This window comes from Caretta caretta, chromosome 1, assembly GCF_965140235.1.
Source record: "Caretta caretta isolate rCarCar2 chromosome 1, rCarCar1.hap1, whole genome shotgun sequence".
NCBI classification, from domain to species: Eukaryota; Metazoa; Chordata; order Testudines; family Cheloniidae; genus Caretta; species Caretta caretta.
Window position 1 is genome coordinate 51,575,016 of NC_134206.1, and position 15,989 is coordinate 51,591,004.

Genomic DNA, 15,989 nt, shown 5'->3' on the forward strand with positions numbered 1-15,989 from the left:
TAATACTCACTGCATACCATAGCTATCTCATCTCCAGCTCTGTGCTCACGTTTGGGATACAATACCTCCAGTTGACTCCTGCCATGTTGACAAACCAGAAGAATCTTTTCCACTAAGTGGGTCTCCAGAACACAATCCCCAAAATGCATACAGAACAACCATATACAATGATTTTACCACAAAAGTTTAATATAATCAGTAGCACCTATTAGATTCGCTACTGGAAAGTGTTAAAACACCAATGTCCCACCAGGCTTCTGAGGGGGAAAATTCCCTTCATGCTGAACAAAGTTAGGCTTGGAAGGATTAAAGTTTTATCAGTAAAAGTTGGTAAACATCAATTTTACTGGGGACACAGAAATTCATGAAAAATATTTCTGTTGATGATCAAAATTTACAGATAGGCAAAGTAAGAAAAGTGCTTCTTGAGAATTTGTTAGACTTTGATTTTAAGGCTGTTTACTTTGCATATTTTGATATGTGATGTTGATCATTTGTATTTTAATGGTTATAAAGCTTTTACTTATTGAATTTCAACATCTTCTGTCATAAGTAATTGTCTGATCACCCCATACTGATCTGGCAAGTTTTGACTGCACTAGTCACTAGACTAAATTCCATACAACCCATTGGAAGGCTCTACAACCTAACGATAGACTTGAATGTGTGACATACCACCCTTCCCCTGCAACACACAATCTATATTTCCTGCAAGATGGGGATACACATTAATGCAAAATAAGATAATTAGCTTAACACTGTATTACTCAGAGCACAGAACATTTTCAGAAGCACCCATTCTCCAGCCTTGATGATACTGAAAGTTTTAAAGACCCTTGGTTCACAGGAAGATAAATGTGTTAGCTGGATTATCTTTCCAAATAAATTCTGAGAAGCCTTTTGAAAATATATTGTGAATTATCTGGTAGAGAAACAGAGTTCTGTACTTTTGTGGTGTTTTAAGTCATGTTTTTTCTTCTTACCACAGCTTCGGTTATGTTTAATTTTCCTGACCAAGCAACAGTAAAAAAGGTTGTGTACAGCTTACCTCGTGTTGGAGTGGGGACCAGCTATGGTTTGCCACAAGCAAGGTAATTGTCATTAAAATATTTCATGCCGTATTGTATTTATATGCTTGCAAACTCAGAATGGTTGATATTTGTGAATATTAAAATATCACTCCTGCACGGGGTCTGGGATTCCCATCACTTCAGGATCTCTTGAGCAACAATATTTTTAACTTAATTATGTGTTATGCTGTTATAGAAAACCAGCATTATGTAAAAGTATTTTAAATCAGCAATTGTTTTTACCATTTTAGCAAACGAGCACACTCCAATGAGCAAACAGAATACAGCTGATTGAAATTGTTTGTTATTTAAACACTGAAAGAACAGTGTGCTTGTTTGTTTTTGAGGTGACATTTTTGCAAAGATTGACATGCTGCTTTGAGTATTAAAACTAAAGACATGAACTGAGGTCGGGCATATTTTGATTTTGCCAAACAGTTTTGCTTGGATTTTTTGCCTTTTCCAGTGGCTGAAGTGAAATAGAGCCCATTCCAGAACAGCCAATAGCCCAGTCATTAAGGTCCTCAGCTCCAGAGCAGGGATTATAGTGTTAATAAGATAATTAAAAACAAAAATCCCAACAGCCATAGGAATGAACAAGATGAATACTCTTCCTTCCTCACACATTCCTAACTATGACTAGGACAAAAGTGACTAGTGATTTCAGGTGCCTGAATTTCTGGGTGCCCAGCTTGAAACACCTTATTGGGGCCTGATTTTGAGAAAGTATTGAGCACCCACCTTGGAAAATCTGGTTCCATTAAAGTGTCTCAAGTTGGGCACCTGTTAATTGAGGATAAAAGAGAAGTCACTTTTTAAAATCTTGGATCCTGTTATTTCTCCCGGAGTATAGAATTGCATCCCAGACCATCTTGATGAATAGCTATTCATGGACCTATCCTCCTTATCTAATTCTATTTAGAACCTAGTTATACTTTTGGTATTCTTCTTCAAGTAGTGTCCCTATTCGTGCTCCACTGTAGTTGTATCTGCACCCCGTGCCCAACAAAGATACACCTACAGTGGAGCAGCCATAGGGACACACATCTTGAAGAACCATTGTTACGGCACAAGGTGAGTAACTTCTTCACAATATCCCCTGGCAGTGAGTTCCACAGGTTGACTGTGCATTGTGTGAAGAAGTTCTTCCTTCTTCTTTGAGTAGTGTCCCTATGGGTGTTCCACTCTAGGTCCACTTATGCCCCATGTGTGTCAGATCAGAGATTTTAAGTAGCAGTGTCTGTTTGGCCCATGCATGGAGCCTCCGCAGCCTTGTGCCCTCCACCAAGATTATGTAGAGTTGTGTCGGCGAACCATTCTCAGTTCCTTCTCAACTGTCTCAGCCTGAGACGGAGCTTCAGCAGCCTTTGAGTTGAGCTTACCTTAACTGTAATTTTCTATCATTCTTAATAGTTAGTGTTAGTTCTTCAAGTTTCCTTTGTGTTAGTTAGCAGAAGTAATTTTATAATTTAAAAAAACTTTAAATAAAAGATTTTACTTATACTTTTAGGATAAGGACCATTGTCCTCCATCCATTTTCTTTGTTTCTCCCCCTCAGGAGAAATTAAACCCTTTAAATTTAAAGTCCACCGTTCTCCTGGTTTAAATATTGCCTTTCATGCTGAGAGACTATCCCAATCAGTGACGGACACTCCCAGTGAGTTCACTGCCTTGGGGTGTCACACATTCCCCAAAAGTGTAATTTCTGTCTGCAATTAAAGTTGAGGGCTAGAAAGAACTAGGAACTAAAACTACATCTCCTTATGATGGAGAGTTTGCTTTGATCAGCCTCTGACCCCAGCCAGGGTACTCCCCTGGTATAATGATTTCCAAACAGGTCGACTGCTTCTACCTCCTTGGTGCAACACTCCTTTAGAGCATCGAAGAGGAAATCCCTGGAATCCTCTCAAAAGAACTCCAGAAAGCAGTCTTGCTTTGGCACCTACTGGTCTCCGACTTGGTACCCACGAGGCTGTAGGTTCCTCAGCTACTGTGACCACCAGCAAGCCTAGAATTCTAAAGGTTTGGCTCTGAAAAATCGGTATTATCAGGTGATTGGACTGGTGCAGAGAAGAAGACCAGCTCTTCTAAATCAGTACCAAAAGTCTCTACTAGGACCTCAGTACGCAGCCCTTTGGCTCTGCAAAAGACCAGACTGACACCTACTGATTATTCATCATAGTGCATGAGACCTTTGGTACCATCAGCACCATCTGCCACCGTTACCTCTGCCCAGCTTGTCTCATTAGTACCATCCACTGTTCCAGTACCTCAAGAGTTTCAATTTCCTCAGGACTTGGCAGTAATAGAAACACCTGAATCTCTCATTCGGTACCGACCCACTCTCAGTATTGACCCACCTCTTAATCCCTGAAGATTTTCCCAGTACCAACTGAGTTTCTGCCTTTCTTTATGATTTCTCCACCTCTACTAAGTGATGTTAATGAGGAAGACAATGGGGACTTTTCCTCAGTCTCCCACGTTTCTGTCCAGCACTCTCCCTTCCATTATCATTGAACTCTCTATCCTGAGACCTCTAAGGAGTTGGGTGATCCTTGTGAGAGTCATGCTCCACCTGGCTGATATGGCCACCTTTGGGTGCCTCCACGCTTGATCAGTGGCAGTACTAGGACCATTGGACAGCTTATCTCAAGGGCCCCTAATGTTTCTCACCAAGAGAAGAGCAGACAGTCCTCACCTGCCTCCCTCTCTCGGGTTCCTAATCCACAAGAGGAGACCTTTGAGGAGCAGGAAATGAGATTGGACAAAGAGAATACCTCTGCAACTAATATCTCTTCCCCCTTCTCAGATGAAGCTGTCATGCCTGCTCCACTGTCCTTATCTGATGATTATAAACAGTTCCAGGACCTCATTAAAAGATAGCGGAATCTTTACAAATTCCACTGGAGGACGTCGCAGCATAAATTACTTGACATTCTGTACACTTCATCATCTGCCCGCATCGCACTACCTATTCACGAGGAATTGATAGACCCTGCAAAAATAATTTGACATAGCCCGGGTACAGTACCACCCACCTGTAAGAAGGCAGATAAAAAATATTATGGCCTCTCCAAGAACTCTGAATTTGTGGTTGATGCTGAGAATGAACATGGCAGAGAGCATGATGCTAAATCGACTCCATACAATAGAGACTTAAAGCATCTTGATTTGTTTGGGTGTAAGTCATTTTCACTGGCTATGTGACCATTAAAGATTGCCAATTATCAAGCCCTCGTAGTGAAATACAGCCATACAGACTATTCGAAGTCGAATGCATATATTGAGCATCTTCCAACAGACCAGCAGGAGCAGTTCCAGGGGGTCATCGTAGAGCAGGGGTGGCCAACCTGTGGCTCCGGAGCTGCATATGGCTCTTCAGAGGTTAATATGTGGCTCCTGGCATAGGCACTGACTCTGAGGCTGGAGCTACAGATACTAACTTTCCAGTGTGCTCACTGCTCAACCCCCTGCTCAGGCCCAGGTCCTGCCACCACTCTGCCCCTTCCCCCAAGCCTGCCATGCCCTCACTCCTCCCCCCTCACCACCAGAGCCTCCTGCGCACTGAAAAACAGCTGATCGCGGTGGGCGGGAGGCATGGGGAGGAACCCGTAGGCGCTGATTGGTGGGATTGCCGGTGGGCAGGAGGCGCTGGGGGATGGACAGGGGTAGTGGATGGGGGACTGCTGACATACTACTGTGGCTCTTTGGCAATGTTCATTGGTAAACTCTGGCTCCTTCTCAGGCTCAGGTTGGCCACCCCTGTCGTAGAGGGTCAACTGCTCACAAGAACATCTCTCCAGGCCTCTCTCTGGGTGCCGCTGATATATCTGCTGATTCTATGACCTCGGTGATAGTCATGAGGAGGGCCTCCTGGCTTCAGCTCTCTAGTTTTCTAAGGGAAGTTCAAAATACAGTTGAGGACCTTTCTTTTGACAGATTGAAGTTGTTTGTGGAAAAAATGGATGAATCCCTGCATACCTTAATTCAGAATTAAAATACTTGATTTAGTGATTTTTAATTTGTAAGAGTGCAAAAATCAAAGTGAATTGGTAAAAGATGCTTTATTGTGCTTCACTGTTAAAGATGTCCTTGCACCTTAAGTTGAAATTGTGCGGGCCATAGTCCATAATATAAAACAATACCTCAAGTTATTAGGGGGGAAAATACAAATGATGAAGTCACTTGATGAAGAACAACATCTCTTTCAGCTGGCATGGTGACTCAATTCACTGTCAGCTCAGTACTGCCCCTTGTTCTGTATCAGTGACTTAGTTACAGATTTCCAAACCTCAGTCAAGCTAGTTGTAGACATTGCTCTTGGTGAAAGGAGAGGTGGAGAAAATCAAATTGGATGTCATTTTAGCATAAAGAGCCTTTTACAGCTTTGATTAAGAGTGAACATTGACTATTCCTCAGTCAGAAAGAGCCTGTGACATTTCCAAGCCTTTTCTTCCCAGGTGTTGTCTTTTTAGTGAGGTACTAATGGAGATTTTGTATCAGACAGCTTTGGGGATAATTAAATGGAAAATGAATGTAATAAAAGAGCTTCTACCACACTTACGTAGTAACTTTTTTCCTACAAAGTGTCATGAGGATATTTAGTAAATCTATCTAGAACACTGTACCGCTCTACAAGTTGGAATATCTTACTGTATATCAGCGGTCTGCCTGCAATCTGCACAATAAGGTATTGATCTGATGGGAATTTACTATCTTCCAAAAAGCCAGGATAGCAGATCCATATGAACATCTCCACATTTGTGGTAGCATTTCCGAAAAGAGGTGTAGTTTGATCAAAGATGGGAGGATTTAGCAAAACATACAGCAGTAGGTTCTTCCTGTGCTACCTGAAACAAGTAGGTATGGAACCAATTTATTGTGCATAATTTATTTCAGCCACTGCTGAAATAACTTACACTCTTTGAAATTCCTTCGATATATAGTCAGTAGGGAGCTTTCTGGGTACATTTGCTTTCCTATGTGTTTAAGTTAAATCAGATATTCAAATGCAAAATGTAGCACTCATGGACATTTTGTAGATTTGTGAGAATCCCTTGGAGACTTTGGGCCAAGTTAAAATAAATTAGTAGATTGTACTGATCTTTATTTATTATTAGTAGTAGTATTTTATTTATTTATTTTAATTAATGAATATATTTTTTGTATCTGATAGTACACACAGTGTCTTAGGGGAAGAGCTTACACTTTACAAACTAATTGTTAATCTATGTATAATTTATATAAGTTACTAATATGCTTAGTCAGTTCTTCACATTGTTTCAGAAGGCTGGGGGGGGGACACATACAACATAATGGAAATCTCTTGTAAATTAATCTGAGCGTTGTATGCTGCATATTTGTCAGATGTATTGTACCATTGGATTCCCTAGATTTTGTAGAGAAATAAGAATATAAAAACTGGCAACAGTTCAGCAGCTGTTGAAGAGAGATGGATGCTAAGGTTTTCAAATAAGTGTGCAGGTAGTAAGCATCACTATTTTTCGCAAATCACTGGTAATTTATATCCACAAGTCAAGGTAACTGTGTGTTCAAATTAAGCATACAAATGTTCATTCTCTGATCTGTAAATTGAGTCCCACTCTATATGCAGGTATGTAAACATCTGTGTGTGCAAATACATGGCTCACATTTTCAATAATGACTAATGTTTTTGCCCAACTTGACACTTTTAAAGGGGCCGGATATTCAGAAAGTGCTGAGCAACCATCTTCTGAAAATCAGCCACTTAAAAGTGTCTTAAGGTGGGCATCCAGAATTTGTGAAACATCAGATCACTAGTCACTGTTGAAAATGTAGGCCACAAATAATTAAATAAAATTTATATATATTTATTCATAGTTGGTCAAACTTTTCAGATCCTCCCATTTTAATTGCATATTGTTTATTTTACTTATAATAAAAGTTGCAGTTACTATAATGTTTTATGTTATTTTTCACTAATAAAATGTGATTGGGAAAATTGTGGATTGGACAAGAATAAGGCATACAGTAGAAACTAGAAAGCAGGGATTTAACACTATTTGGCAGAAAGGTGGATCTGAAACCTCAGCCACAGAAACTCAAATAATAGATGTTCTGGTGACTTTGCAGCATTAAATGTTTTGTCTTTTGTTTCTTTAAAAGGGCAGCATACACATAAGCCTGAATACACGTCAGCTAAATTAACATCTTTAGATCTGACTGGTTCCTTTGGAGCCATTATGGACTATTATTTCAGCCATCTACGGACTGAGAAATCTCTGAGCAGGACTCTTTACAACAGCAGAGATATTAGTGTTTGAGTCAAGAATCCATATACCAAACTGTGTCCAAAAGGGCCTAGATGTCACAAATTGTAATATAAAAGTCCCTAAGTATAAACTTATACAAACACCCATAAAGCCAGGGGCCAATATAGCTAAGGTTGAGGTCAGTACCAGAATACGGTCTATCATAAATGTGATCATACTGTATTTCTAAAAGGTATCTTTTTCGAATAGCAATATCTTCATTTTAGAGATCTGTAAATACATAATTATATTTTTCACTCATACATATATGTACACAATATTTTTATATATGTGGGTATTAATATGGGCCTTAGAACTGTAATATCTGAGCATTTCCAAAGTATTTAAGAATAGAAATAACAATCTCATTCTTCCTTTCTAGCTTGTAGGGGACATAGCTTGCTTAGTTTATTGGATGTATTTGTTTCTGTGTGAAAGAGAGTGTGTATATGTGTATGTAAAGAACTTATTCAGGACAAATTAAGTCAAAGAAAGGAGTATTGAATTAATTTTGAAAGTGATGAGGTACACAGGCACTCTTCTGTAGGAATAAATTCCAGAGACTTGGTCAAGCTGCTGTGAAAGTTCTGTTTCCTGCAGACTCAAATCTCCCCTTTTTAGTCAACAGTTATATTTTTCCATTGAAATGTAGCTGTTGTGGGCGTTCATGCTCATGGAGCTCAACGCAATCTCTTAGACAGCTAGCATTATTCCTATGGAGGGACGGAGATTATAGACTTAGCAACCTGTATGTGTTGCTAAGATGATGGGCTGCTATGTTTTATAATGTTTAGAGTATGTCTCCACTAGGTGCTGGGGGTGTGATTCGCAGCTTGAAGAGACATATACGTATTAGCGCACATTGAGCTAGTGCACTCAAAATAGTGTAGCTGTAGTAGCACAAGCAGCAGCAGGAGGGAGTAGCGGCTCTGAGTACAAATCTGTCCAGACACCGTGAGTATGTACTTGGGTAGCTGCCTTTGCTACCATGGCTACACTACAGTTTTTGGCAATGAGTGCAAGCATATTTCTTCTGGAGGTGGGAACCACACCAGAGTTCCGACTATAGACATACCAACAGAGGTTTATGAGGTGTAGCTTCATTACTAGATAGGAATCTCAGTAATAAAGTCTGGAAGTCATAAATATGGGGTTATTATGGCTGTGTATTGGAGCTAAAATGTGTACTTTGGTAACTCTGTTTGGGACAGTGACTGTGTCTAACTCTGTTTGTACAATGTGTTGTATAATAGGACCCTGATCCTTCATTGGACTGTGGATGCTACCACAGCATAAAAGTTTATTATTATTATTAATTGATTATTAATAAATAATTAATAAATGCCTGCCCTGAAGATCAGTTCTCAGGATTTGCAAGCAAACGCCACTCTTAATTTTGAATACAGTTAACGCCAACAGCTAAAGGGAATAATTCCTGCCTTTTTCCACACCACCCTCTTTTCTTTCCTCAACAAACCCTGCCCTCATTACAGTAAATATAAGGTAAAGTCTCTGGTGTTGGAGCTTGTTGGAGTTGAAAGCAGGGGAGGCAGGCTGCAGGGAAGGGATTCACAAACTTTATTGGTGTGTAAATATCCTCCATCTGTGATTCTGGAATATATTGCACTCAAAGCCATCTTTCATTCACCTTAATGTATTTATCCTCAAAATAACCCTGTGATGTATGGAAATAGTGTTATCCTATTTTAAAACTGGAAAACCAAGGCACAGAGGATTTAGCATTTTTAGCAGTACTATAGCACTGCTAAAATAAAATATAGAGAGCTTTCTGTATAAGAAATATTTCTTTGTTCAAATAAGAGTGGTAGTGTTTTGTTGACTTCATTAAACAAAATAAAAAGGCTTTGAGACACCGTCAAGTAAATCATACCAATAAGTTTGCTCTGTATTTTAAAATTTAACAAGTCTCTTAAAATAAACATTCTTTAAATTTAATTCCCAGGAGAATATCTCTGGCCACTCCCAGACAGCTTTATAAGTCCTCCAACATGACTCAGCGCTGGCAGCGACGGGAGATTTCTAACTTTGAATACTTGATGTTCCTCAATACTATAGCCGGTAAGGTTCTAACTCTTTTTTAATCCCTCATAATATGTTTATGTTTGTCAAAATCTTGAGTACCGTGACTTGATAGAATATATTTATCCCTCTGGAATTCAGCTGCAGTTTTATGATAGATTCTGAAACACTCACATTAAATTTTATCAGAAAATGCACAACCTATCACTGAGGCTTTAGATTCATTTATTGTTGTGAAGGTAGTTCCTTGCTCTGCTTCTGCCATTTCCTCTGCTGACAGCTTTGTCTGAAGCTTTATTAGAGTCAACAAACCATTGCCAGAGTGTGTCTGGAAATAATAATGGGAAAATGTAATTTCGCTACTTTGTCATTCTCAGCAACAGCAACTAGACAGCAGAATAACAACAGTATTCTGCCTAGTACAGTTGTCACCTGGATTGTGGTATGATTAGATTACAGCAGCGTCTTTTCTCTTTTAGTTCTTTGTACTGAATTATAATATCAGATTAGGTATTTAAAATGAGAACTAACTTCTATAGATATCCATTCTTTATTAGTAAAAGAAGAGTTTTTCTGGCAGTTGTCACTAATTAAACAGTAATAGTGGCAATCCCACTTCCATCTTCCTGTTTTCTATATATTGGTAACAGGAGTGATTTGAAATGTAAAAAGATGCAGCTTTCTGTATGATACAGAAAAAATGTACCGAACACCAGTCACTGTTGTTTCTCCAGCAGCACAGCATATAAATTGCTCATGAATCTCATCATAGGAAAACTTTCTCATGTATCCCACACCAATGAGCTCTAATTGTGAATAAAACTAACTCCACCAACCATATCAACATCACTTTGTACTCCAGTGTTACAGTTGACACACCGCTTGACTTAGTTTTCATTTTCATGCTTGAGATGGTCCTCCCTAATATGTTCCTCAGGCCGGAGAGCTGAAGGAATTCATGTATCCAAAACCAGGTTTAACACCTCACCTGTTCATTTACTCTGACTAGAACTGGGTGAATTTTTTCACGCCAATAATCTATTTGCCAAAAAATGCCAAATAATTCACCAAATAATTTTGGCGCCACAATTTTTTATTTTTCATTTTTGGGGGGACGAGATGGGGCGAGGGGAATAGATTCACAAAACCACTGGAGAAGAAAGAAGGAAATATGGCGCTTCTGCTGTGAACCCCTTTTGCCCAATAGTTCAGTGATTAGAGCACTTATTCAGGAATCCCAGGATCAAATCCCAGTTCTGCTAGATATGAGTCAGAGACTAGAACCCAGATCTTCCACCTTCTAAGTCAATGCCCTAACCACTAGGCTATAGGAAGATATTCTGGAGTAGATCTCAATCTTTTCTGTTGAAATCGTTCTACTTTCTTTGTATAATAATTAAATATTAACTGGAGCAGGGAATGGAACCTGCGTGTCCCCTTTCCCAGGTGGGTTCCCTAACCACCAGGCTCTAGAGTCATTCAGTCTCTCTATGATTCAATAAATATTAAATTATATATACAAAGTACACCAGCTCCAACAGAAGAGACTGAGGGGCCTCTGTGAGCTATTGAAGTGTTATCATGATATAGCTGGAAAACTGAGACACAGAGTGTAAGTGACTTGCTCTGTGCCACACAAGGAGGTCTGTTGTAGAACTGAGAATCTAACTCAGATATCCTGAGTCCTAGTCCAGTGCATTAACCACAAAACCATCCTTCCTCCATAATTTCCTTATTATGTTTTTAATATAATTCTGTCAGCAGCTTTTGTAAATAACATCTGTTTCTAGCCCCTTTGAATCATAGAATCATAGGACTAGGAGGGACCTTGAGAGGTCAACTCGTCCAGTCTCCTGCACTCATGACAGTACTAAGTATTATCTAGACTATTCTTGACAGGTGTTTGTCTAACCTGCTCTTAAAAATCTCCAATGATGGAGATTCTATAACCTTCCAAGCAATTTATTCCAGTGCTTTACCACCCAGACAGTTAGGAAGTTTTTCCTAATATCCAAACTAAACCTCCCTTGCTGCAATTTAAGCCCATTGCTTCCTGTCCTATCGTCAGAGGTTAAGAAGAATAATTTTTCTCCCTCCTCCTTGTAACAACCTTTACGTACTTGAAAAAGGTTATGATAGCCCCTCTCAGGCTTCTCTTTTCTGGCCTAAATAAACCCAATTTTTTCAATCTTCACTCACAGGTCATGTTCTAGACCTTTAATCATTTTTGTTGCTCTTCTCTGGATTCTCTCCAATTTGTCCACATCCTTTGTGAAATGTGGTACCCAGAACCGACACAATATTCCAGTTGACGCCTAGTCATCACAGAGTAGAGCGGAAGAAGTACTTCTTGTGTCTTGCTTACAACACTACTGCTAACACATCCCAGAATGATGTTCACTTTTTTTCAACAGCGTTACACTGTTTAAATTTCAAATTGCTTTTGTAGTGAGCCAATCTCCCTGAACATTCAATAACAGATTTAAAAGTAGTCATTCTTCAACAAAAAAACTTCAGAAACAGACTTCAAAGAGAAACTGCGGAGCTACAATTCATTTGCAAACTTAACACCATCAATTTGGGTTTGAATAGGGACTGGGAGTGGCTGGCTCACTAGAAAAGCAATTTTCCCTCTCTTGGTATTGACACCTCCTCATTAATTATTGGGAGTAGACCACATCCACCCTGACTGAATTGGCCTTCAACATTGGTTCTCTACTTGTAAGGTAACTCCCTTCTCTCCATGTGCCAATATATATTTCTGCTTGTATCTGTAATTTTCACTCTATGCATCTGAAGAAGTGGATTTTTTACCCACGAAAGCTTATGCCCAAATAAATCAGTTAGTCTTTAAGGTGCCACCGGACTCCTCATTGGTTTTGTGGATACAGACTAACATGGCTACCACTCTGATACTTGCTTCCTAGGAAGTCATTTCCCATTTTGTATGTGTGCAACTGATTGTTCCTTCCTAAGTGGAGTACTTTGCATTTGTCCTTATTGAATTTCATCCTATTTTCTTCAGCCTATTTCTCCAGTTTGTCCAGATCATTTTGAATTTTAATCCTATCCTCCAAAGCACTTGCAAGCCCTCCCAGCTTGGTATTGTCCACAAACTTTATATGTATACTCTCTGTGCCATTATCTAAATCATTGATGAAAATATTGAACAGAACTGGACTTAGAACTGATTCCTGCAGGACCCCACTCATTATGTCCTTCCAGCATGACTGTGAACCACTGATAACTGCTCTCTGGGAATGGTTTTCCAACCAGTTTTTGCACCCATCTTATAGGAGCTCCATCTAGGTTGCATTTCCTTGGTTTGTTTATGAGAAGGTCATGCGAGAATCAAAAGCTTTCCTAAAGTCAAGATGTACCAGGTCTACTGCTTCCCCCCATCCCCAAGGCTTGTTACCCTGTCAAAGAATGATAGTGGACACACTCCAAAGCTCCTTTTTAAAGCATATTCTTGATAAATCACTGTACATTATTAATCAGTTTTGAAATGCCCACTCATTTATGCCTACAGATATCACCAACACATCCAGACTTGAAAGACATTCTTATGTCTGAAGTGGTATAGAAATTACAATGATATTTACGCTGACAGTTGTCTCCCGCAATAGACAAGCTCCAAACTTCAAAGACCTCTTTAAAGTATCCCAAAAGTTTCCAGTAAAGTTGTTATTTAGCCTGTAGTTAAAGACTATCTCTGCTAGACAGGCTTTTTTTATTACTCATTTGGGTGGGGACCTCAGGAAGGTTTCTCTGCTATTGGTTTCACATCGTTCAACTCTCTTGTAACGGTGTGACCCTACATATACACTCTAGATACCCAGCTGCTACCGAATGCAAGAGTTGAAGAAATACTGGTTTGTTTTTTCTTATTTTTGCTTGTCTGTGTGCTTCTGTTATCTTCTTCTTTCCTTTTTTTGAACACAGAATTGATCGCTACCTTGATGGTGTGTTTTTGTGAACTGACTCACCTGTATTCACCCAGCTGTGAGCTCATCAAATTTCTGAAAGCTTGCAAATTCCATCTGCCTCAGGCTATGTCTACACTACACAGCTTTTAGCGACATGGCTGTGTCGCTTCAGCCATGCCACTAAAAGTCGTGCAGTGTAGGCGCTGTTTGTCTGCTCTTCTGCAGACAAAAAATGTCCATCCCCAACTAGCGGAGTTTGCGTTGTCAGCAGGAAAGCGCCCCGGTCAACAATGCACTGTTCACACTGGCATTTGTCATGGCAAAACTTTTGTCTTTTGGCGGGGGGAGTGTTAACACCTCTGAAAGACAAAAGTTTTGTGGTTCAATTGCCAGTGTAGACATGGCTTCACAATCTCACTGTGCAATGGATGCAGTGCGCCTTGCCTAACCAAATGTTTCCCACGTTTTGCTGATTAATAACCAACTTTAATGAAGCCTTTCTGTAATAGACATTCAAACTAAAATTTAGATAAGGGACGTTTCATCCGCATGTAATATTGCCTAACCTGTGTAAAGATCTAGGTCATCAGAAGAAGATAAGCTATGTTCCCTGATCCTTTTGGTCAATCTTAGATTGACTAATGTATTTCTTAACTCTATCACCCTTGCTGATGATGTCTTGATGCCACACGTTAACACAATTTGTCTTTTCTATGTGGGGAACCAATGTGCTGATTAGTAAAGGATTCAAAGACCATAATGCATGTTATGTTAAATGAGTTCCGTTCATTAGCTCCTGTGCACACTACCCAGAGTAGGATGTGAATAGGGTGTTAAGCAATTAATGTTTGAAGAGCTTTCCTGTATCATGCAGAACATTAATTAAAGCTGCTCCTTCTCTGAAACCAGTCTGCATTGCTTGGAACTACTGCCAGATTCTTCCTTAATGATCTACAAATTCTCTAATCACTTTTCACTTTTCAAAGTTTGTGCTCTGTTGAAAATGCGGTACCACCATACCATCTCCTAAAACGCCCCTACAAAGATACCTAAGAAAAGGCCAGATCCCTCCTACGGGGCTGGGAGCAAACACTAGTGTTTTTTTTGTTGAAAATGGCTCATTCCAGCCCTCATACACTGTAGTCCTATCACCTCTTCCAATAGTCCTATAACTCTTGCGACACGATAAATCTTCTTAACCTGTCAAATGGTGCAAAATTATTATGAAATAGGCATGGCCTTCCATGCAAAGTGCATATGAAAAACCACAAATGCATCTTCATCATCGTGAAATCATATTTATCTTGCTTTCTTACCTTTTGAAAGTTCATTTAGTAAGCAGCAAAACTGTTAATTTACAGAATACATTTCAGTTCCAAAAGCTGTTATATTCTCTGCCTTCTCTTCTGCTGCTCATAGAATGTTCTCAATGTTTTGTTTTGAAAGGGAGAATAAAATTTATCATTGACAGCCTAATCAACTGCTCAGTTCAAAAAGAAACTATAGACTTAAAAGGATATGGGAATGCACTTGCCTACAAAACATTTTCCCTATATTGAAAACAGTAGAGATGATAACTGTCCAAATGCACAAGTTTCAAGCAAAAGGTATATCCACTGCTGGCAGGAGAACACCTTCAATAAGCTATGTGAGTCAGTCAATTAAAACAAAATGTGGTGTGTGCAATTTCATAGGCAACTTTGGAACATTTAATATAATTATAAAATCTTGTGGTAAAAATGAGTTCTTACTCAATAGAGACATTACATATTTTATTTGCTTTCTCTCTGAAAGTGTGATTTCTAACACTCTCTTTTACTTTTAGATTTATAGTCCTTCACAGTGGGAACAAATATGAAATATTTGTTTTAAAGGTGTAAGCTTTTTTACCAAGAATGTTCATGCAGACAGTGATGGGCTAGTTTTAGACCATTAGCTGTTTGTTTAAATGGCACCATCCTGTTTAATATCCTCATCTTTAACCACGGAGAGATATACCCCCCCATTAATTCTTTTTTTTTTCCTGTCACTGTGCATCTGCTAACTGACTTGTTCATTTCATCTGAATCACACGTTAGCCACTTAAGTAGCATGGATGTTTGCCAAATTGTATCCTGATAAATAGTTCACAGCTCTTTTGGTTATATTTCCTCTTCTCAAAAACAGTAGATTTCAACTCACAAATATTTTTGTTACTTCTTTTGTCCATTCTTTTGTAGCTTATCCTCCTTCCTGCCATTATACCAATTTTGGCATCTAGCACTTTATGAAACCTTAAGAAATCATCCACATGTTCTCATGTTATCCTTCATTGTAATCATTCAAACACAGTAGCCTTGGGAACTGCTGGATACATTCACCAGTGGGATTTCTGACTCAAACCCATTTCCTTTCTCTTGACATCTGTGACTCTGTCCTTTCACATAAGATCTCCTTTGCCCACTGGTAATACTGTTAGCTTTGGATAATTGGTTGCTGTCTCTGCAACAGAATCACTGAACCAAACACCAAAATCTACAACTTGATCCTCAACTCTTTCCCTGATGAAACAATATGCCTGTCTTCACATTCTCAGTTCCTAGCTATTGCATAATTTCCTAATCAATCCTTCATATACTGATTACTCCTCATTGAAAAGCCTTCATTGTGCCACTTTA

At 39.2% G+C, this 15,989-nt stretch overlaps 1 protein-coding gene across 5 annotated transcripts in view; it reads left to right on the plus strand.

Annotated features, from left to right (window-relative positions):
* Nucleotides 1-15,989, plus strand: part of NBEA (neurobeachin) — an 858,254-nt gene that overhangs the window by 710,686 nt on the left and 131,579 nt on the right. For all 5 annotated transcript variants that reach the window (XM_048847621.2, XM_048847613.2, XM_048847638.2 and 2 more), the window contains 2 exons: nucleotides 989-1,091; nucleotides 9,327-9,442. In XM_048847621.2, coding sequence (XP_048703578.1) covers nucleotides 989-1,091; nucleotides 9,327-9,442 — 219 coding nt within the window. The remainder of the gene's footprint in view (nucleotides 1-988; nucleotides 1,092-9,326; nucleotides 9,443-15,989) is intronic.